This window comes from Corapipo altera, unplaced genomic scaffold (assembly GCF_003945725.1).
Source record: "Corapipo altera isolate COAL_440 unplaced genomic scaffold, ASM394572v1 24, whole genome shotgun sequence".
In the NCBI taxonomy this organism is placed as follows: domain Eukaryota; kingdom Metazoa; phylum Chordata; class Aves; order Passeriformes; family Pipridae; genus Corapipo; species Corapipo altera.
Genome location: NW_020884903.1, coordinates 1,200,922 through 1,218,731, shown reverse-complemented (window position 1 = coordinate 1,218,731; position 17,810 = coordinate 1,200,922). Strand labels below are relative to the sequence as shown.

The window sequence follows — 17,810 nt, the reverse complement described above, 5'->3', positions numbered from 1 at the left end:
CGGCGGCTCGTCCGCTTCCCGCGCGGACTTCTCCCCGGCCCTCCCCGGTAAGTGACCGCGGCCACCCGGGTCCTCCGTCCGCCGCCGACCCCCGACCGACGCCCCCGGGGAGGCCGCCCGGCGGGGCTCGGCGCCCTGCCGCGACGGCGGGAGCTGCGGGGCCGGACGGGCCGGAGCCAGCGGCGGCCAGCGAGCCCCGGGGGCTGGTGCCGGCGCTCGCGGCAGCAGGAGCCCGGCGAGCCCTGCGTCTGAACCCCCGGGGGGAAGGGGGTTAGCTCGGGTCCTGTTAGCACTGGGAAAGCTGTATTTGGGCTTTGCCGGGCAAGGTCGTGGTGGTGCTTGCGGGCTCTTCCCAGGAGCCGGCAGCGACGGCGGGATGGGAGCGGATGGGGGGGTATCGCGGTCCGTTCGTGCGGGATGTGGCTCCAGCCCCCGCGGGTCCCGGCTGGATGGTTTCATGGCACTGCGGCCGCTTGGCCGTGCCCTCCTTCTCCTGCCGAACGCTGCTCTCGCCATCGCCGAAACTAAGTGCCAGGCGATGCCGGACTGGGAGCGTTCCTCGGAGCTGATGACCATCTGTTATCGCCGTGGAGAGGAGACGGGCAGCTGGCTAGTGGGGAGCAGAAAATGAGATCAAGGAATCGTCAATTAAAAGAAAGCATGCCCCGATAATTACGCTTTTGCATAAACAAAATGCTTTCTCTTTTATTCCTTTTTTTTTTCTTTTTTTCTTTTTTTTGATAAACAGTTCAGCGATAGGAAAGAGAAATCTACTCTTTGTTTTGAGCGTGCAGCACCTCGGAGAGTAATTTAACAATGTCCTTGCTGACAACACCCATTTTTTTTCTGGGGAAAATACAAACAGAGTAAATGGGACACAATATTACTACATACGTGGTAAATCTGGAATTTGAACAGAAAAGAGATGAGATTTAAAGGCTGAACAGGGGAAGAGGAGCAAGGTTTTAAGGTTTATTTTTTTTTTAGGTGCTTACTTAATCGCCTTTCAGTGCAATTAATTGAACTTTGTGAGTCGTATTCAGTGCTGTCATCTTTTGCCTCTCAAAACAAAAATAATAGGACACTCAGAAAGAGAAAGGAGGGAGGGGATCCTGCTCCTCGGTAGCATGAAGAAATAGGTTCCAAAAAGAATTGCAACGGTGCAGGAATTGCTCCTACATGCTGTCGTTTATAGCTCAGATCACTGGAACAGAGAGATGACTTCTGATGTTCCAGTAAGACAAAAACCGCAAATGCTCAGTTTTTAGTCCCCCACAAGTTTCCCTTCAAGCCCTCCTTATGGTTTTCCTGGGTGACTTGCAAGGGTTCACTCCTCCTTTTAATAGTATTTGACCTGGCATCTCTTACCTGCCAGCCACCATCTCTCCTTTCTGAGGGCGGGAGGGGGTGAGAAATGAATTCATCGGCGTTACATAACAGTTACCTGGAGCATTGCACATGTTCCCAAACTAAGGATGCCTCTGGACCACAGGCAGGAGATAAATTTCTGTAATATTACAGATCAAGTGCAAATGGCTAGGAAAAAACTTTCACAGGGCACCACTTTCCGGTGAACACGTTTTCCTTTTGCATTTTACAGTAATTCCTTTCCCACTCATTTAAGCAAGACAAGTAATATGTTTAACCCTCCCTCCAGTTATGTGTAAGTAGCGTAATGAAACAAATGGTATCTATAGATCAAGTATACTGCCTTCCTGCTTTTATTTCCGCCATCCCACTCAAACCTGCATGACATCACTAACTACAGTCAGTGTGCAGTGTAACCCCAGAGCATATTAGGGAGTGGGGCTTGACATCCTTTGAGCTCTGGTGCTTTGCAAACTCCCTCTGAGACCAGAGAGATAATTTTTTTTTTGTTTGTTTACGCTAGCTGATACCACCATCTCTATCATTTACCTGGAGTCTAAAGAAATTAATTATCTGTTTGGCAAGAGCAGAGTGGGGCATGTGGCTGCTTTCTCACTCACAGGAGCTGTGTGGGCAAGGGAGATCTGCCTGTTGATGTCAACTCCTGTCCCACTTTTTCAGGGTTTTAATTAGCAGGATTTTGAAGGAGAAAGAGTAAATAGAGGCATCTCTTGTGCTGTGGGTCTGTCCTTGGTCCTCATCCTCTTCTCTTCTCCCTTTCATTGCAGGAGCTGGAGTGGCCGTAGGGGGCAGTGCGCTGGTAGCTAGCCATGATCGCCACTGGAGGCCTCCTGAGGATCTCGGCTAGGAAACAGGACCCCTTACGACCCCAAAGCCAAGTCCCCAAACGCAAACGCAAGGCTAAAAAGAAGCGCAAGAACGACGTGGTTGTGGTGAAAGGCAAGCTCAAACTGTGCTCCCTCTCAGGGCTCATTGCCCTCTGTGGCATCCTGGTACTGCTGGTGGGCATCGCCTTGGCTGTGGTGGGCTACTGGCCAAAGCCCAGCCAGGTGTACAGAGAAGGCAGTGTCAGTGCGGGCAGGCACCTAGCACCGCAAGGTGTCACTCCCAAGAACCACTCCCAGAGCCAGGAAGGGGCGCAAGCAGGGATCCATCCAGAGTCACCCCCCAGAGCCAATACCTCCACCACTACTACCACCAGTGGGTCTTTGCACTCCCCTCCGACTTCCTCGTCCCCACAGGCCTCAGTGGGTTTCCTTTTCCGTCTTTTCTCAAGCTACTTGCATTCAGACAAGCTGAAGGTGCTGGGCCCTCTCATCATGGGCATTGGCATCTTCCTCTTCATCTGCGCCAATGCGGTGTTGCACGAAAACCGTGACAAGAAGACCAAGATCATCAACCTACGTGACCTTTACTCCACTGTCATCGATGCCCACAGCCTGCGGGCCAAGGACGGAGGCACCCCGCCCTCGGCCCCTCTCAACGGCTTTGTCAACTATGTGCAGTCCCGGGGCCTGGAGCTAAAGCCTGGTGGTGAAGGCCTGGGTGCTGCAGCCATGCTTGCCAAGAGTTCCTGGCCACCGGGACTGGGTGTCTCCCTTTCCCCGCCAGATCTGGCGTCCTCACCACGACGTTCCTCCTTCTGCCCCCCACCACAGCCACCCAGCCTGGCTGAGGCCGTGTACAGCATCTGCCGGGAGCATGCTGCCCTTGCTGGCCACACTGTCACCAGCCCTCCCTGCAGCCCACCAGAGAGCTGCGACCAGTGCAGCACAGCCAGCTCCATCATTGGCTCCTCACTGAGCGCTTTTGCCCTCCTGCCCTTGGGGTCGGGCAGCAGAGTGGGAGACTGGCGGAGACCACCTGGTGAGCGGGGAGCCCAGGAGATCCCTCGGGGAGAGTTTGAACTGAGCCTAACCAACCTCAGCAGCAGCCACATCGAGGGAGGCTGTGGGACAAAGAGGCACAAACTGGTTCTCAGGCGGCAGAGCATCAGCTGCTTGCCTGATGCCAGGCGTCCCCTTTTCCCTGAGCCACCTCGGTCACCAGCTGACAGTGGGGTCCTGGACTCTAGCCTCTTGGTAAAGGCATCTTCTAGCTACTCCAGATCTCTGGATCTGGGGGGATCACCCCCCTCAGCCCCTTCTGCCATCACCAGGACGGACTCTCAGAGCTCCCAGTCTGAGCCTTCCAGCAGCAATAAGGGCTACAGCCACCTGGAGGAGGCAGGCACCTCCTTGGAGTCAGTTGCCAACACCACAGCCAGTAAAATTCAGGATTATGAGGAGGAACCGTTTGAGAAGACGGACCCCCTCAAGGCTACCAGCAGAGAGCAAACAGGAGAGCAATCTCAGCAAACTCAAAGACAGTACACAAATAAGGAGAAACTCTTTATGATTTCTAGGTCACATGCTGCATTAGGGCTGGAGGATGGGGAGCTGGAGAGTACTGGCATCTAAATAAAACAGAGAAGGCACGAGGACACCTTGCATTCCTCCACACCTTTCCCCCTTCTTCATCTCCTTGTGGACTTAGGAAACCAATCAATATCCAAAGAGCTGCACTATGTTACCCTTGAAAATTGAATTCCATAAATCCTGTAGATGACTTCAGGAAGAAAAAAGAAAATCCTTTCTGTGTAATCGTGATTGTATGTTTCATGCAAGCCAAATTGTATTAAATATCCACAGTCCAGGAAGTTCTTTGGATCAAATTAATACAATTTCAGGCGGTATAGCTGTGCACTTTACTGTTTTGATTTCCAAGTGCCCCTTCTTCTCCTCTGATTTCTTTCTTGCTGATTTGCCACTAGCTGCTTGAACACTGCAGGCACCTTTTTAAGCTCAAAAGCAACGTGGTCTTCAAAAAGCAAACTGAGCTCTCTCTTTGTTTTGGTTCAATCACTAAAAAGTTTGCAAGGCCTTAAGGATGATGTACCTTGACAAAGAATGAGTTTGTTTAAGTTCTGGAAGAAAATAACAGTTTAGAAGAGACTGGAGCAGAACAGAGCTCTAGTGATTTAGTTAAAACCATTACATTCCTGAATCAAAAATGCATACTACTACATGATACTTTATTAAAGTATTATTACACATGTATTGACTAATAGCATTAAAAAATTTTTTTTTAATAAAACATTTACAAACAAAACTTCCATAAAAAATAAGTCCTTTATTTTGGTAAGTAATTACAGGTATCAGAAACTGTTTAGTTTTATACTGTGAAAGATTATAGAGATGCTATGAGGCCAAAGGTTTGCTTATACTTTTAAGTAGGTAATTAATAATGTAGATGTTATTTCAAAATAAATACTGGTTCAGTCTCTGAGAAACCACACTGTAATTCAGTCAGCAGATTCCGTCTTCATTTCTGACAGTGCTCTGTGACAGACAGCTGAAGAAATGTGAGATTTTGACAGGCTAAGGAAAAAAAAATTTTTTAAAGGTTTGATCTTCTGTTCAGATTAGGTTTTTTGTGAGTAACAGATTAATCTTGAACTACACCATCTTCTTTCTCAATTTTTCACTTCCCTTATAACTGTTGCATCAAGTGTTTCTGCCGTTACAATTACTATTCGTGAGTGCATGTGCATAAGAATAATTTTGAAGCATAATGATAGCCCTGTCGGTCTCTTAGCAGTTGACCGTACTGAAGTCAACAGAGGTTTTTCACTGAGTTTAGCATGGTGAGAATTTCTTCCTGCATGAGAAAAGCATCAGGTTTCCTGAAGAATGCCTTGTCTGTAGGCAGATTTTTGGTAAATTGATGAGCTGTTTCATTTTCATAGCTGCAGCACAGCAGGCACTCGTATTTTGCCAAAACAGCTTTATGTGCTCAGAAGATTTTGTCAATACTTCAGATTTTAAATATGAATGTGGCATTTCTCCACTATGGGAAGAGAAATCCACACTGAACAAACACAATGTGTAAACAGATAGAAGTCTTTCTGTTGCAATTAAATTTTTTCTTGTGGTTTCATGTTTTAAAATACTTGGTTGTGTATTTACTTACATTACAGTACATTGTGACAGATAATATAACTATCACTAAACACAATTGCTTTTTAGTAATCCTGCAGAATTCTGTAATAAATAGGGCTAATTTCAAAGACAAGAAGGAAAAAAAAGAAAAATAATAACTTGTCATGTCAGAGTCTTGAAACTGGAGAAGCAGAAAGTGCTTGTGCTTGTTCTCTTGAGCAAGAGAGACATCCAGGTGGCAATATCTTTCCTCCTATCAGTGGCAACCAGTGCACTGACAATATGAACATCACTGTGGCATTTTTTGCTATCAGTCTGCTGGCAGACAGCTGGCAAAAATCTGTTGTAAAACTGCCTGGGTTGGCATGGGCTGGATTAGGCACTACAGGAAGTGGGTGTCTCAAATGGCGCTGGCATTTGCATGGGGCTTTCCTTTCAGTTCTCCATGGGCATGTGTTTCTGCTCCTTCTCCTCTGACTTCCAGAAAGATGTATGAGATGTATCTGAGCAGCGTTTTCTGGTGCTGATGGAGATGCTAGTTATTGACAGAACTGCAGACATCCTGTTTGCTATTTTCCACACTAAAACTGTCCATGGAGGTACAAGGGAAGAGGTGAGCTGTGTGTTACTCACTGGGGCATGGAGTCCTTGGGAAGATGTGACAGGGATTTGTTTTATTCTGAGAGGGGTTAAAATATACTTTTTAAAATATTCTTTGTAAATATTTCTTCAGTCATCTGAATTTTCAGTGTGCTCTGAAAAAAAAAAAGGCAACTTTAAAAAACCTTTGGTTACTCCTTAGATTGATTTGAAACAAAGCAGGCCAGTAATTATTCTGGTGATTAATTTACTGCAAAGCTTTCTGAATGGCAAAATTGTAACAGAGTTCAGCTTTAATAAGTAAAATTATAGCTTGTTCCTGTGTTACCAGAAAAGACATGAAACATGAACTTTCATGAATTGAGATGTATTTTTTAATAACAGCAGCTTGAAGTGATTTATAACATATAGATTAATAAGCAGAGAAAGCTACCTCTCTGTCTTCGTAAGTAATTATTTTTGCAAATTTATTAATTAAAACTATTTGTTGAGCAGTTTGTGCAGAGATGTAGTTGTAGTCAGAAACTTATGTTTAAAATTCAAGGCAGGCAAGTTAGTCTTAGTCAGAAACTTATGTTTAAAATTCAAGGCAGGCAAGTTAGTCTAACACCCCAGTGTTGGAAAACGACTGAGAGATTCAACCGCTGTGCACCAATCATGACTGCTGTTAGTACCATTAGCCTTGGAGAGAAACATAGCAACCAGTAAGGAGCTGAGCCTTTCCTGGTGATGCCCACAGGTGATGTGGGTGCTGGGGTTTGTGCTCTGACTGATTATTGAGTCTCTGAGCTGGCCCTGACTGCTTCTCCAGACTGTCAGGCTGCCTCTTGGCCATTGTTTGTACTTTCTGTCACATGCTTATGTATTTTCATCCAATCCAGCCTCTTCCTTTTAACCTTACATCTCCAGCGTCCTGCCACCTAGTGCTTTCTCCACAGTCCTTGTCTAGAGAAGAGAAGCTGCCTCTACATACCAGTATCCACCTACCTGCATGTTGCAGAAAGAGATGAGCTGTCATACATGTTTATTAAGAAGAAATGTATTCTTTTAAATTAATTAATTTTAAAAAGTGTATTTATGTTTATGAAGAAGGAATCATTAGTCCCTGTATTTAAGAAGTGATATCCCTGAAGGTATTTTGAGCTGGAATACCAGCCATAAATTTTTGCTATGGAAAAATTAGATTTTGGTTTAGAAACGTGTGTTTTGGTTCGGTTCACTTTTTTAGCATAGAAGTGCTATGATATTTATATAAAATTTCCAGAGGAAAGTTAATTTCTGCCTGAATCTTCAGAATGCTCCCATCACTAGATAGAAGGCTGCATCTGTTCATTATGAGTATGCTGTTTGGACCAGTCTGAGGACAGGCAAATGCCCTAATTGTGCTTCAGTCATGCTGCTGTTTGTTACAAAATCCTCAGGACTCTGGAGAAGCTGCTGACGTGATTGTACTGTAACCCAGTTCTGGCTCAGTTTTCACTGGCTAGCAAAGTATTTAAAATCCTTGCATTAACCTGGCTTGCTTGGCTGGACTGATTTACCAGACTCCCCAAATGTTGGCATATCAGCTGATCTACAAAGGACCAGATTTGTTACCCTCTGTTGTTTAGATACATTTTTAACAGCTTTTTCAAGGACTGATGATGTCCAACAGTGAGCAACAGTGCATGTACAAACATTGAATTGGGTAGCTGTTAACATAGTTTTACGTCTGCAGTCTGAATTACAGATTTTATGGATTGTTATAGATTTTCATAACAACCCAAACAGTTTACACAGAAGTAGCAATATGACTTCAATTAAACAACATTTTTTATTAAAAGTAATGGAGGTGGCAGAATGATAAATCTTATTTGATTTCAGTAGGAGGAATAGCCTTTGATAATGTCTAACAGTTTTTCTTTCTACACAAAACCCACACAAAACACAAGTGCTCTGTGGTAGCTGACTAGTAAAATCTTAATAGTCAATAAAAGTATAGATTTTGGGGGGCATTTTTTTTTCTTCTAGAGAACAAAAAAAAAAAAAAAGGTTTCTCTGTCACTTCTCCAAGACTGTCAGCAGCAATAACATAATGCTTTAGCCAGGTCACTTTAATTACTGTTTTTCAGTTTGGGCCTAGAAACAGTGAACAAGGTGCACAGCATGTGCAGGCACAATCTGAGAGGATAAATACAGTATCACAGCCACAGGAAAAAAGTCTTCTATGGAGGAGTATTCTGTTATTATTTCATTTTAGAAGCCAGACTTTATATTTACGGCTTCCAAAACCTCCAAAACAGAAAAGTCTAAGTAAACACACTAGAATTTATGTTCTGCCATTTAGCTTTCACTGTAAACGTGGAGACTCTGGAGGAGTCTCCAAAGAGGGAGACCCTGGAGATCCGACAGAGCAGTGCACAATCAGGTGAAATGGCATTGAAGTTTGGATGGGGGAACTAGGCTACTAAAAATGATCTAACTGGATCACAGGATAATTCAGGAACTAGAGGAGCATGGTTTGTGTTTATCCACTGGCTAGTCTTTTATCTACGTTTTAGTTAGACAGACACAGTCAAGCCACAGTACTACTTTTAAAGGGTTTTTTTTATCTATTGTTATTCTTTTAAAATTACATTGCAGTGAGAAGAAAGCTTGTTTGGTGAAAGTACGAAAAGAGATTCAAACTAAAGAAATGTCAAAAATCACTATTAAAAACTCAATCTCTGAGTTTTCCTTCATTGTCCTCTGTACCAAGACGTTTCAGTCTGAGATTTTTGAGTATTACTTTTTCTTTTTAAATTTCTGCTTTCTCCCCATGACAGGTTTGGTTCTAGTGAGCACACATAGCTGATACTCTCAGTCTGGAAGGTATAAATGGGGAGAAATTGTTGGGCTTTAGAGAAGCACTTTGTTCCACGCTAAGCTTCACAGTTAAAGTAAAAAATGGCAAGTAAAAGGTGAATATTCAGCACCCAAGTGATTAATACATTATTTTCCTAAAGTTTTAAATGAACTCCAACTTTGAAGAAAACATAATCCACGAGATCAGAATATAGTTATTGTCAAACAAGGGAAGAACCATCACAGTATTTATTGAAATATCTAAATATACTGAGACAAATCATGGTTTGTTTTGTTGGGTTTTTATTTTGTTTTCTGTGATCTGCAAGAGATAAGACATTGCAATATTCACCATCGCATAGGATAAGATGATGTAACACCATCACACAACCTTGGATTACATTTTGTTCATCACTCATAAGATTTGGCATGATCCTCCCTGAACTGCCTAGGAGCAGGCTGAGACCATGCCATACAGTTCCCATTTTGTTGCCAAAAGCTTAATCAGCCATTTCTAAAGGAGCAGGACTTAAGAACATGACCATCAGTTCTGGTAAGGGTTGGAGCTGCTAAAGACTGCAGCGGTGGCTTGGTACAGCTTGCAGTGCAGCTCCCTTCACACCTTGGAGCAGCACAGAAACCTGTGGCAGGGTCTCACAAAAAACTTCCTGCAAAGGCACCTAAGAGTCACCAGAGCCAGCTCCATAAGGATAAATCCCCAATGAGCTAATATGATACTACTGCAACACCATAAACTAGCCTTCCTACCTCATTCCTGGAGTGTACTTTAAGTCTCTCTGAGGGTTGTAGCATGTTTTTGCTTCACTGACTTTATAGTAAAAACTCATTTTGAAGAAATGCAGTTTGGTTTCAGAGTCTAATAGAAATATTTAAAATACTTATGGAGTCCCTATTAAATTAGCATCAAATGACCTCACAGTCCTTAATGTACTTCTCTCTAACATGCCTGCGTACAGAGCATGACTGTCTTCCTCCGTAAAAACGAGGGACAGAGATACAACCAAGAAATGTGCAAAGACCAGATTTTTTTTTTTAAAGGGAGAAAGGTATAGGCAATCAGTATGCAGTGATGATAGCATCTGGTATCATGCTTCTAAGTGGTGTTTCCAAACCATATGAGTGGCCTGCTGTGGAACATAGCCTTGAACGCTTGTCCTCCAAAATGAGATCCTTCAGGTTTAAGAGCCTCTTTCTACACCTGAGGTACTGAAGTTCTAATCTATTTCACTGTTTTTCAGACTCATCAAACACAATATTTCATGAAATAACTTAGCAAGACTTCCCTGCAAAATATTTAAGGACACAAGTGATACTAGACAGCTGATGACATTCTGTTTCAAATGAGGAACTTAAAATGAGAACAGGTAAAGTCTGACACTGCTTATTACTTTACTGTGGTAACACGGCATAAGGTGATGATAGTAGCAGCTCTTTGGGTTTCAAAAACTTAAAACTATCTTCTGGCACTGCCCTTGTTTTTGTCTTTCCAATGTGTACAGTGTCTAGAGCAGCAGAACTGAAGAAAGAATGGGTGCTGAGGCTGCATCTTTCACCATCTCTCACCACAAGCAAGCTGTGGAAGGAAGTTGTTTCTTTTAGACAGTTAAACTAGAGTTGGTGCCTCTCACCCAAATGAAGGAATTACACTCTTTAGAGTACTGTTTGGGTCTAACATGCAAAGGAAAGGCAAGAAGGCCTTCCTAGCAAAGTTCTGGCACACAGAAGGGAAACCTAAATAGAAGCTGTAGCATAGTTCTGGGATGAGCAAGCTCCTGGTGCTGCATCAGTGTTATGTCTTGGTAGCCATTCGGCTAGTACTAGCTTGTCACTGATGATCTGGAAAAAGAGGAAAAGGTCAAATGATGAGCTATGGAAGGTCAACAGCTTTCAGCCATCGCCAGTTCGTAGTCAGCTGCCAGCATAGTGTCTGATAAGCCCCAGGAGTTACCCAAAGAGCAAAAGAAGCCAACAGGAGTGCAGGTTGCATCATCACTGATGTCACCAAGAAGGCACTAATGAAGATAGCAAGCAAAGCAACAAGTCACTGAGTTTCTGTTGCACTTGTCCTTGCAGTTTTGGGTTGTCCAATGTGGACAAAAGGAGGAACCACAAAATGTTGCAGTTGTACCAGCACTGGTCAGTAGCTCTTCCACCTATAGCTGGCTTTGGCTTCACTCATCACAGCCTCTGTAAGAGCTCTCTGCATTTCACAGTCAAATTGGTCCAGTCCTCTACCCAAATAAACATTTTATGCTGCCTAATGATTCAACAACAGGTTGAATTCTCATATAGGCAACAGATTTGTCAACAGCAATGTTTTCTGGCAAACTATATTATGTACGTTCAACCCCATGGGAGAAACTAAGTACCACACAAAATGTTCAGTAGAATGTCTTGTTTTAGTTTACAGCTGTAAATGAATCTCACTGGCAATTTAGGCAGATATACTCAGGGAACTCTGCTGCCCTAAAAATAATAGAACTATGTGTTTCAGCAAACCTTATAAAGAAAGTGAACACAAGTGTTTTTTTGATCCCAGCCTAGAGTAATCGTGGGAGACAAGAAACAGATTCGTATCAACAACAGATACTTTACTTAGAATTGTCATTTTAAAATTCAGTTTCTTGTTAGACATGAAATTTCCACCACATCAGTGTTCAGACATTCAAATACTTTAGTAGATTCAAGATCTCCAAATGTTAGGAAATGAAGGCATAAGTTATTAGAATGATTTTAAAATGAGTTGTGGATTTTTCTGAACAGTTGCAATACTCAGAAGGTGCAGGGGAAATAAAGATTACCTGCTAAGTATCTTTAGATGTTCCTAAAACTTTTCTTCTTTGGCACAAAAACGGAATACACATAGCAATGTGGGAGATGGAGAAGTTTTTTGTCAGCAGGAGCTTCAAGTGGCCTTAGTGAGTAGTTTATCCACTTCAAGTACATGCTGGTAAGTGTTCCATACTATGGTGCTGGATTGCCTTATCTTTTTTGCTTTCCTTCTTACCACATGAGATGATAGATTATTTGCATCACTCATAGTAAATGGAAACAATATACAGAATGCAGCTTTCTCTTGAAAAATCTGTGTTTGATCAACACAGGGAGTGTAGTTTCCATGACTCTGAAACAGCAATTAATGCACCGGTTTTACCATCGTAAAATATAGAAGCATTAGCAAGTCTCATTCTATCAAGGAGAGTCCTGAGAATTGCTCTATTTCTCCTCTGTAAAGGGCTACAACTTAATCAGCTTCTGTTTAATTGAATAATTCTGTTACAGCGGAAACAATTGTTACATGTGCTTGAATCTGCATGCTGCAGCAACACGACATAAATAAATCATCACAGTTATGCACATCAAAAAGACATTATTTCTACATAGCCCAAAGAACAGAGCCAAATGCTAAAAACTGAAATTCTGCTGCAACACATGGAGTAACATATGTATTCAGAGTAGAACAGGTGTCATAGATGGAGATGGCAACGAGGAAGTAGCTGATCTCATCACAGCAGTGATTTAAAGGCATAGGCATAGTAATCAGAGCTGTTTGAAATGGGAGGTTAGATTGAACCTGCCACAAGTTGTCCAAAAAAAAAAAAAAGAAGAAAACCCAAGTAGTAACTGAAGGCAACACCAGGGAGCCCACCTGCAGCCCAAAAGGAGAGAGGTGTTCTCCCCACCAGCACGACATCATAAGTCAGGCATAAGGGAAAGGGCCCAACTTAAGGCAGGGGTGTTTCCCGTAGCAGGAGATCCTTAGTGCTAAGTTGCTGCTATCAGGCCCCACCACTCTGGCTGGTACATCCTTGTGTCCCGCATGGATGTTGCCTCCCCAGAGACCGGTGGAGTATTTCCTAAAATTGCAGGCTGCAGCATAGAGACTGTCCCTTAGTAAGTGAGGAATAGGGACATGGTAGCAGCAGCAGCCTCAGCATGACTCAGCTCACCCTGCAGAGGAGCCCAACACCCTCAGGAACAGGAGCATGGAAGTACGATTTCATAGAACAGTTTGAGTTAAAGGGTTAAATGGTTTAAGTTTAAGGAAGGGACTTTCAGGGTCATCTGGTTTCATTCCCCTGCCACAGGCAGGGTCACCTTCCACTAGACCACATTGCCCCAAGCCTCATCCATCATGGCATTGGACATTTCCAGGGATGGGGATTGACAACTTCTCTGGGCAACCTGTTCCAGTGTTGCACCACCTCACAGTAAAGAATTTCTTCCTAATAGCTAATCTAAACCTGCTCTCTTTCAGTTTAAATCCATTCCCCCTTGTCTTATCACTATATGCTCTTGTAAAACATCTCCCCCTGCCTCCACTCTCTCCTTATTCTCCACACCCATTACACACATCAATACTGGCTGATAAGTTTACATTTGCTCCAAGGTTGGAGCCAGCCTGAGACAGGACAGCCCCTGACACCAAATCCCGCAATTTGCTGCTGCTTCCCTGCATCATCTGAGTAAAATGAAGACTACAGGGAGAACCTGTGCCCCTTCTGTCTGATCTTTCACCTTCCTGTGTGGATGCTGCATGTGGATGCAAGCCCTGACAGATGCTTGCCAGTACATTTGCTGCAATCCCATTTTGTGCTGACCCCACTTTCCAGTTGCAGTAAGTCAGTGGTACACTTGCTCAGTTATTCTGAGTAGGATTACAGCAGCTCAGGGACTTTGTGATGGCTCAGTTCCCCCATTGCAACAGGGACTCTGCAAACCAGAGCAAAATGGCCTTACAAGCAGCAGACTAACAGGCTGCTGAAGCCAGCTAGCTCAGAGCCTTTACCAGCTCAAAGGGGTGATGTTGGACATCCTGCACTGCAGCAACAGGCTGATCAAAAGTTTCTAGCTAGGAAATGCAGTCAGAAAAATCAAAGGAAGAGGTAGAAGTGTAGGATCCCGTGCCAAACTGGATAATTGGATTAGAGGAAGAATAAGAGTAGCATAGAAAATTAACAGCAGTGGGAAAAGCATTGTCAGAAGAAGGTCTAGTAATGAGACAATGAATCAACTTTGCAGATTCCTCAAAGGTGTGCTCCTGACACTGGGAAATGTACTTTAATTTTTGAGAGGCAGATTTAACAGTTTCTCCAGGTTATGAAGGAGTTAGGAAGACCTGATTTTAAATATCACCTTACCTGCACTAGTACCTGGTTTCAATGCACAAAAGTATTGGTCAGTTCTCCCTTTCTACTCTTTAAAACCAGAATGGTGTCACTGCAAGTCCTGCAGCCACCAAGATGGATGGCAGTACAGGAGTGGGGGTGATGAATAAGGCAAGTCAAGAGATAAGATGTGCAGATATACCAAGGAATAGATACTTGGCTCTTACCCTCAGCAAATACCAAGACATGGAGAGGGAAGTGAAAAAATAAAACACATGAGGGTGTGTACTGCCATGAGGGTGTCCATCCCTTAGGAGATGAACATTTTTTGGTCAAAGCTTAAGATTCTGGAATTGTGCATTTAAAGTTTTTCTGGTGCCAGCAAAAGCTAGAATGCCCTGAAACGCATCTCAAAAATATAAAGTTAAGCCAAGCTCAAGATGTGATTGAGTTTTGATTGATAATCTTTCCAAAACTGAAAAATAAATAAATGTATTTGTTTATAACTCAAATCTACTTTGTATAGTGTTTTGTAACAGTACTTAAAGGCTTTCAGTTATTCAGGCTGAAATTATACTGCTTCAATATCAGTTTATTTCAATTATATTTAATTTGTTTCAAAATAACTTGATTATTTGTAGAAATAATCATTTCCGGACAGTTTATGTGTGAAATTAGTAGATAGGTTCATTTCAGTATCAGACTCAGAAGCTGTTTAGGGGGTTTTAATGAAGTCAGTCAAGAGTGAAAACGTCTTTTTCACAAATATAAAGCTGAGAGAAGAAAACCTTGTTGCCAGCAGAGCTGTAGAGTCTCCTGAAGCCACCTCATGCTCCCTGTTTTCTGGCAAAGGTCCCTGCTCAGACTACATTTCCCACAGATCAAACTCAAGGAGATAGCACCCCCTGGGATAAGACTCAAGAATCAAGTGCATAGATTTTATACAGATAAAAGAATTAATTACTCTGTGAAGTAGCACACTCAGATCAAGATACTGTAGTTGGAGGCAAAGCATTAAAAATATCTGATTGTGCAAAAGAATATCTACATTTCTCAGTCAAATTTATTTCCTTAAACAGAATTCCCAGCCATTGTCAATAACAGCCTTAAACACGCAGAAATTGGGGTTTTGATTTGTTCTCAATAGCATCAGCTAAGACCTTGGCGTCACCAATGGTGCTGCCTCAGCTGGAGTCTGAGCAGGATTTAACCTCAAATCAATTTAATTCTGAAAAATACTTATGAGCCACAGAGCATTCAAATTTAGCCCTCTAAACAGAATTTATTGCAAAAAAACCCCAGAAATCCTCAACAGGTCTTTGACTCTTATGAGATGTTTAAGAAGAGACTGGACATGACACTCAGTGCCATGGTCTAGTTGAAAAGGTGGTGTTCGGTCATAGGTTGGGCTCCATCTCAGAGGTCTTTTCCAGCCTAATTGATTCTGTAGTTCTGTGACTCCAGTTCACTACTCACAAGCAGAGTTCAGCAATTTCTTTGGTTCAGAAAGAGACAAGTCAAACTTCCCATAAACTTTACAAGTTAGAAACTCAGTATAATCACCTCTCCCTGACACATTTACTTGATAAATGTGTCACTATTTAGTGCTTATTCAACACAACTTTTTTCTTATTCAACTGTATAAAAGCTGAATCAGGCACCTACCAGCAGATAATAAATGCTGGATTTTCAAAGAAACTACTATCACATACAGATGCTCATTTCTCTTTACATTAAGAAACTGAAGGTTCAAAGGCTAGCAAACAGACAGGCAGAATTTGCTGATTTTTTTCTTCATTTTGAAAACAAAATTACAGAAGTGGTATGTCTGGTTTAAAAATAAGATTTTTTTGTCCCACCTCTCATCCAAACACTGACATCTCACACCTTGCAACTCAAATAAAAATAATTTTAAATAACATTTCTGAAAGCAGTTGTCAATCTTTTCAGCTGATCTTAAAAAGCAGTTTCCTAATTTTAAGATTAAAAGTCAATCTACACAACGGAAAAGAAAAAGCCCTGGCTGGACATTCAATACCTAAATTCTTTTTCTTTTAATAAAATAATTAATTTCTCTCTCATGTGCTTGAAAAGTATGCTCTGATTTAACATAGAGCATTTTTAGACTCTCCTTATGAGACTTGTTTCATGTTTCTGTTGCACAGGTCAGTAACCAAAATCCATGGTCAGAAGCCAGCTTCAGAGGTGTTAAGCCTACACAGTGCCTGGATTTAAGCCCACCTAGGAGTCCCTTTTGAGAAGGAAACTGTACAATACAGTTACATTGCTTAGGATTCATGGGCCTCCATATGTGTCCTGGTTCTAACTCTGAATAGCCACTTCCACAAAGAGAATATTTACCAACATTTGAAGACATGTTTTTTTTTTCAACAGAAATACTTGTCAAACTTGTCCTTGATTCCTGTATCTCCTCTTAGTTTCAATACAACATGATGAGAAAGAAACAGAAGATTTCGTAACAGAGAAAAAAATCCACAATTTTTGTCTGATCCACCCCACCAGAGTGCCATAAGCAGGCCTCTCTCCTGGTAAAGCAATTGCAGGCCTTCTGATGGAGGTCACGGTGACAATACGAGAGTGTGGGCCTGTGCATAAATCTGCTTCAAGTTTTTTTGGCAAGTAGAGGATTTTGGATTTTTTTTTTTTTTTTGACAAGTGTTTCAGACTGAGGGATTATTCCCATCTACCTGCATGTAAACACTGTAGGACTTCTGCCTTGGTAATACACCATACTATAGAAGCTGTGGCCAGCAACACACAGAATTACGCAGAATATACTCATGGAAATAGAATGTTTTGAGAAGATCAAACTGATATTCACCTCTAAAATTTTCTGCTCCTAATTGAAGGATCAAGGATTTAATATACCCAAAGCAGGATGATTGTAGGGCTCCAACATGAAGCTACCAGCTTTCTGATGGCTCTGCTATGCCAACAGAAGAGGCTGGCATCTTCCTGACATGAAGTATAGGTAAAGAAGAGGATGTCTCTGCTTTCTTCTGTATATGTACAAGACTACAGGAATGGAAAGTCAGCTGGGCTAACCACTATGATCTTTATTTACTTTAACCTCAGATATAAAGCTGTTGCTCAGTTGCATCTAACCTGCAAAATATATAATGTACAGGAAAAAAAACAACCCTGGCCCATCTGATCTTTAGTGCCGAATAGCAACCAGTTACAGTATTAAGGATGAGGTATTTACAGAACACTTCTTCCTCTGGCTTTTTCATCCTGTTTATTAGAGTAGCTAGTTTAACAAATATCCAATTACAACCAGCCAAGACATAGGGAGATGCTCTTGTCAAAGCCTCCTCTCAACTTACTTGGAAAATATTCATCATTGCACCGCAATTCATCATTTAGTACTTTTCCAAAGAGGAAAAAGTCACACCTAGTGGGTAATATTTATTGCAAGCTCTCTCCAATTCCAGTGTTGTACCATCGCTTCAGTAACTCAAGTTACATTCAGCTAAACTCAATTAGAAAAAATTAGGAAATTGTATTTATCTTCTACATAAACTCTTAGTGCTTATAAAGAAAATTACTAAAAGGAAAAAAATAGACAAGTTAAAGACCATAAAGAGAAAAAAAAATCATAGAAAGAGAACAGTAAATGCAGGGATCATACAGAGTGAATCAAACTCCCTCCTGGACCTAAATTTCACAGTGTAATTTCCCTCCAGTAGTCATAAAGAAAGACAATTAATCTGCTTCAGCACTATAAAGACATATTCATTTCAGCAATTGTCTCCCACCTGCCTTACATCATAAGTGTCTAATAATGAAATATATTTCAATTAATTTAAATAAAAAATACCAGGGAACAAAAACATGGATCCCCTTGGCTGAAGCAGAGCACCAACAA

At 42.1% G+C, this 17,810-nt stretch overlaps 1 protein-coding gene across 1 annotated transcript; it reads left to right on the top strand.

The window, feature by feature from the left end:
• On the top strand, positions 1–5,324 carry TMEM200C (transmembrane protein 200C). The gene is made up of 2 exons (XM_027651012.1): positions 1–47; positions 2,157–5,324. The coding sequence occupies exon 2, from the start codon at positions 2,199–2,201 to the stop codon at positions 3,846–3,848; it is 1,650 nt and encodes a 549-aa protein (XP_027506813.1). The 5' UTR covers positions 1–47; positions 2,157–2,198; the 3' UTR covers positions 3,849–5,324.
• Positions 5,325–17,810: the final 12,486 nt, after the last annotated feature.

What these genes read in the sequence shown, in the direction of transcription:
- TMEM200C (XM_027651012.1), top strand. Translation starts at nt 2,199, where the DNA reads ATGATCGCCACTGGAGGCCTCCTGAGGATCTCGGCTAGGAAACAGGAC.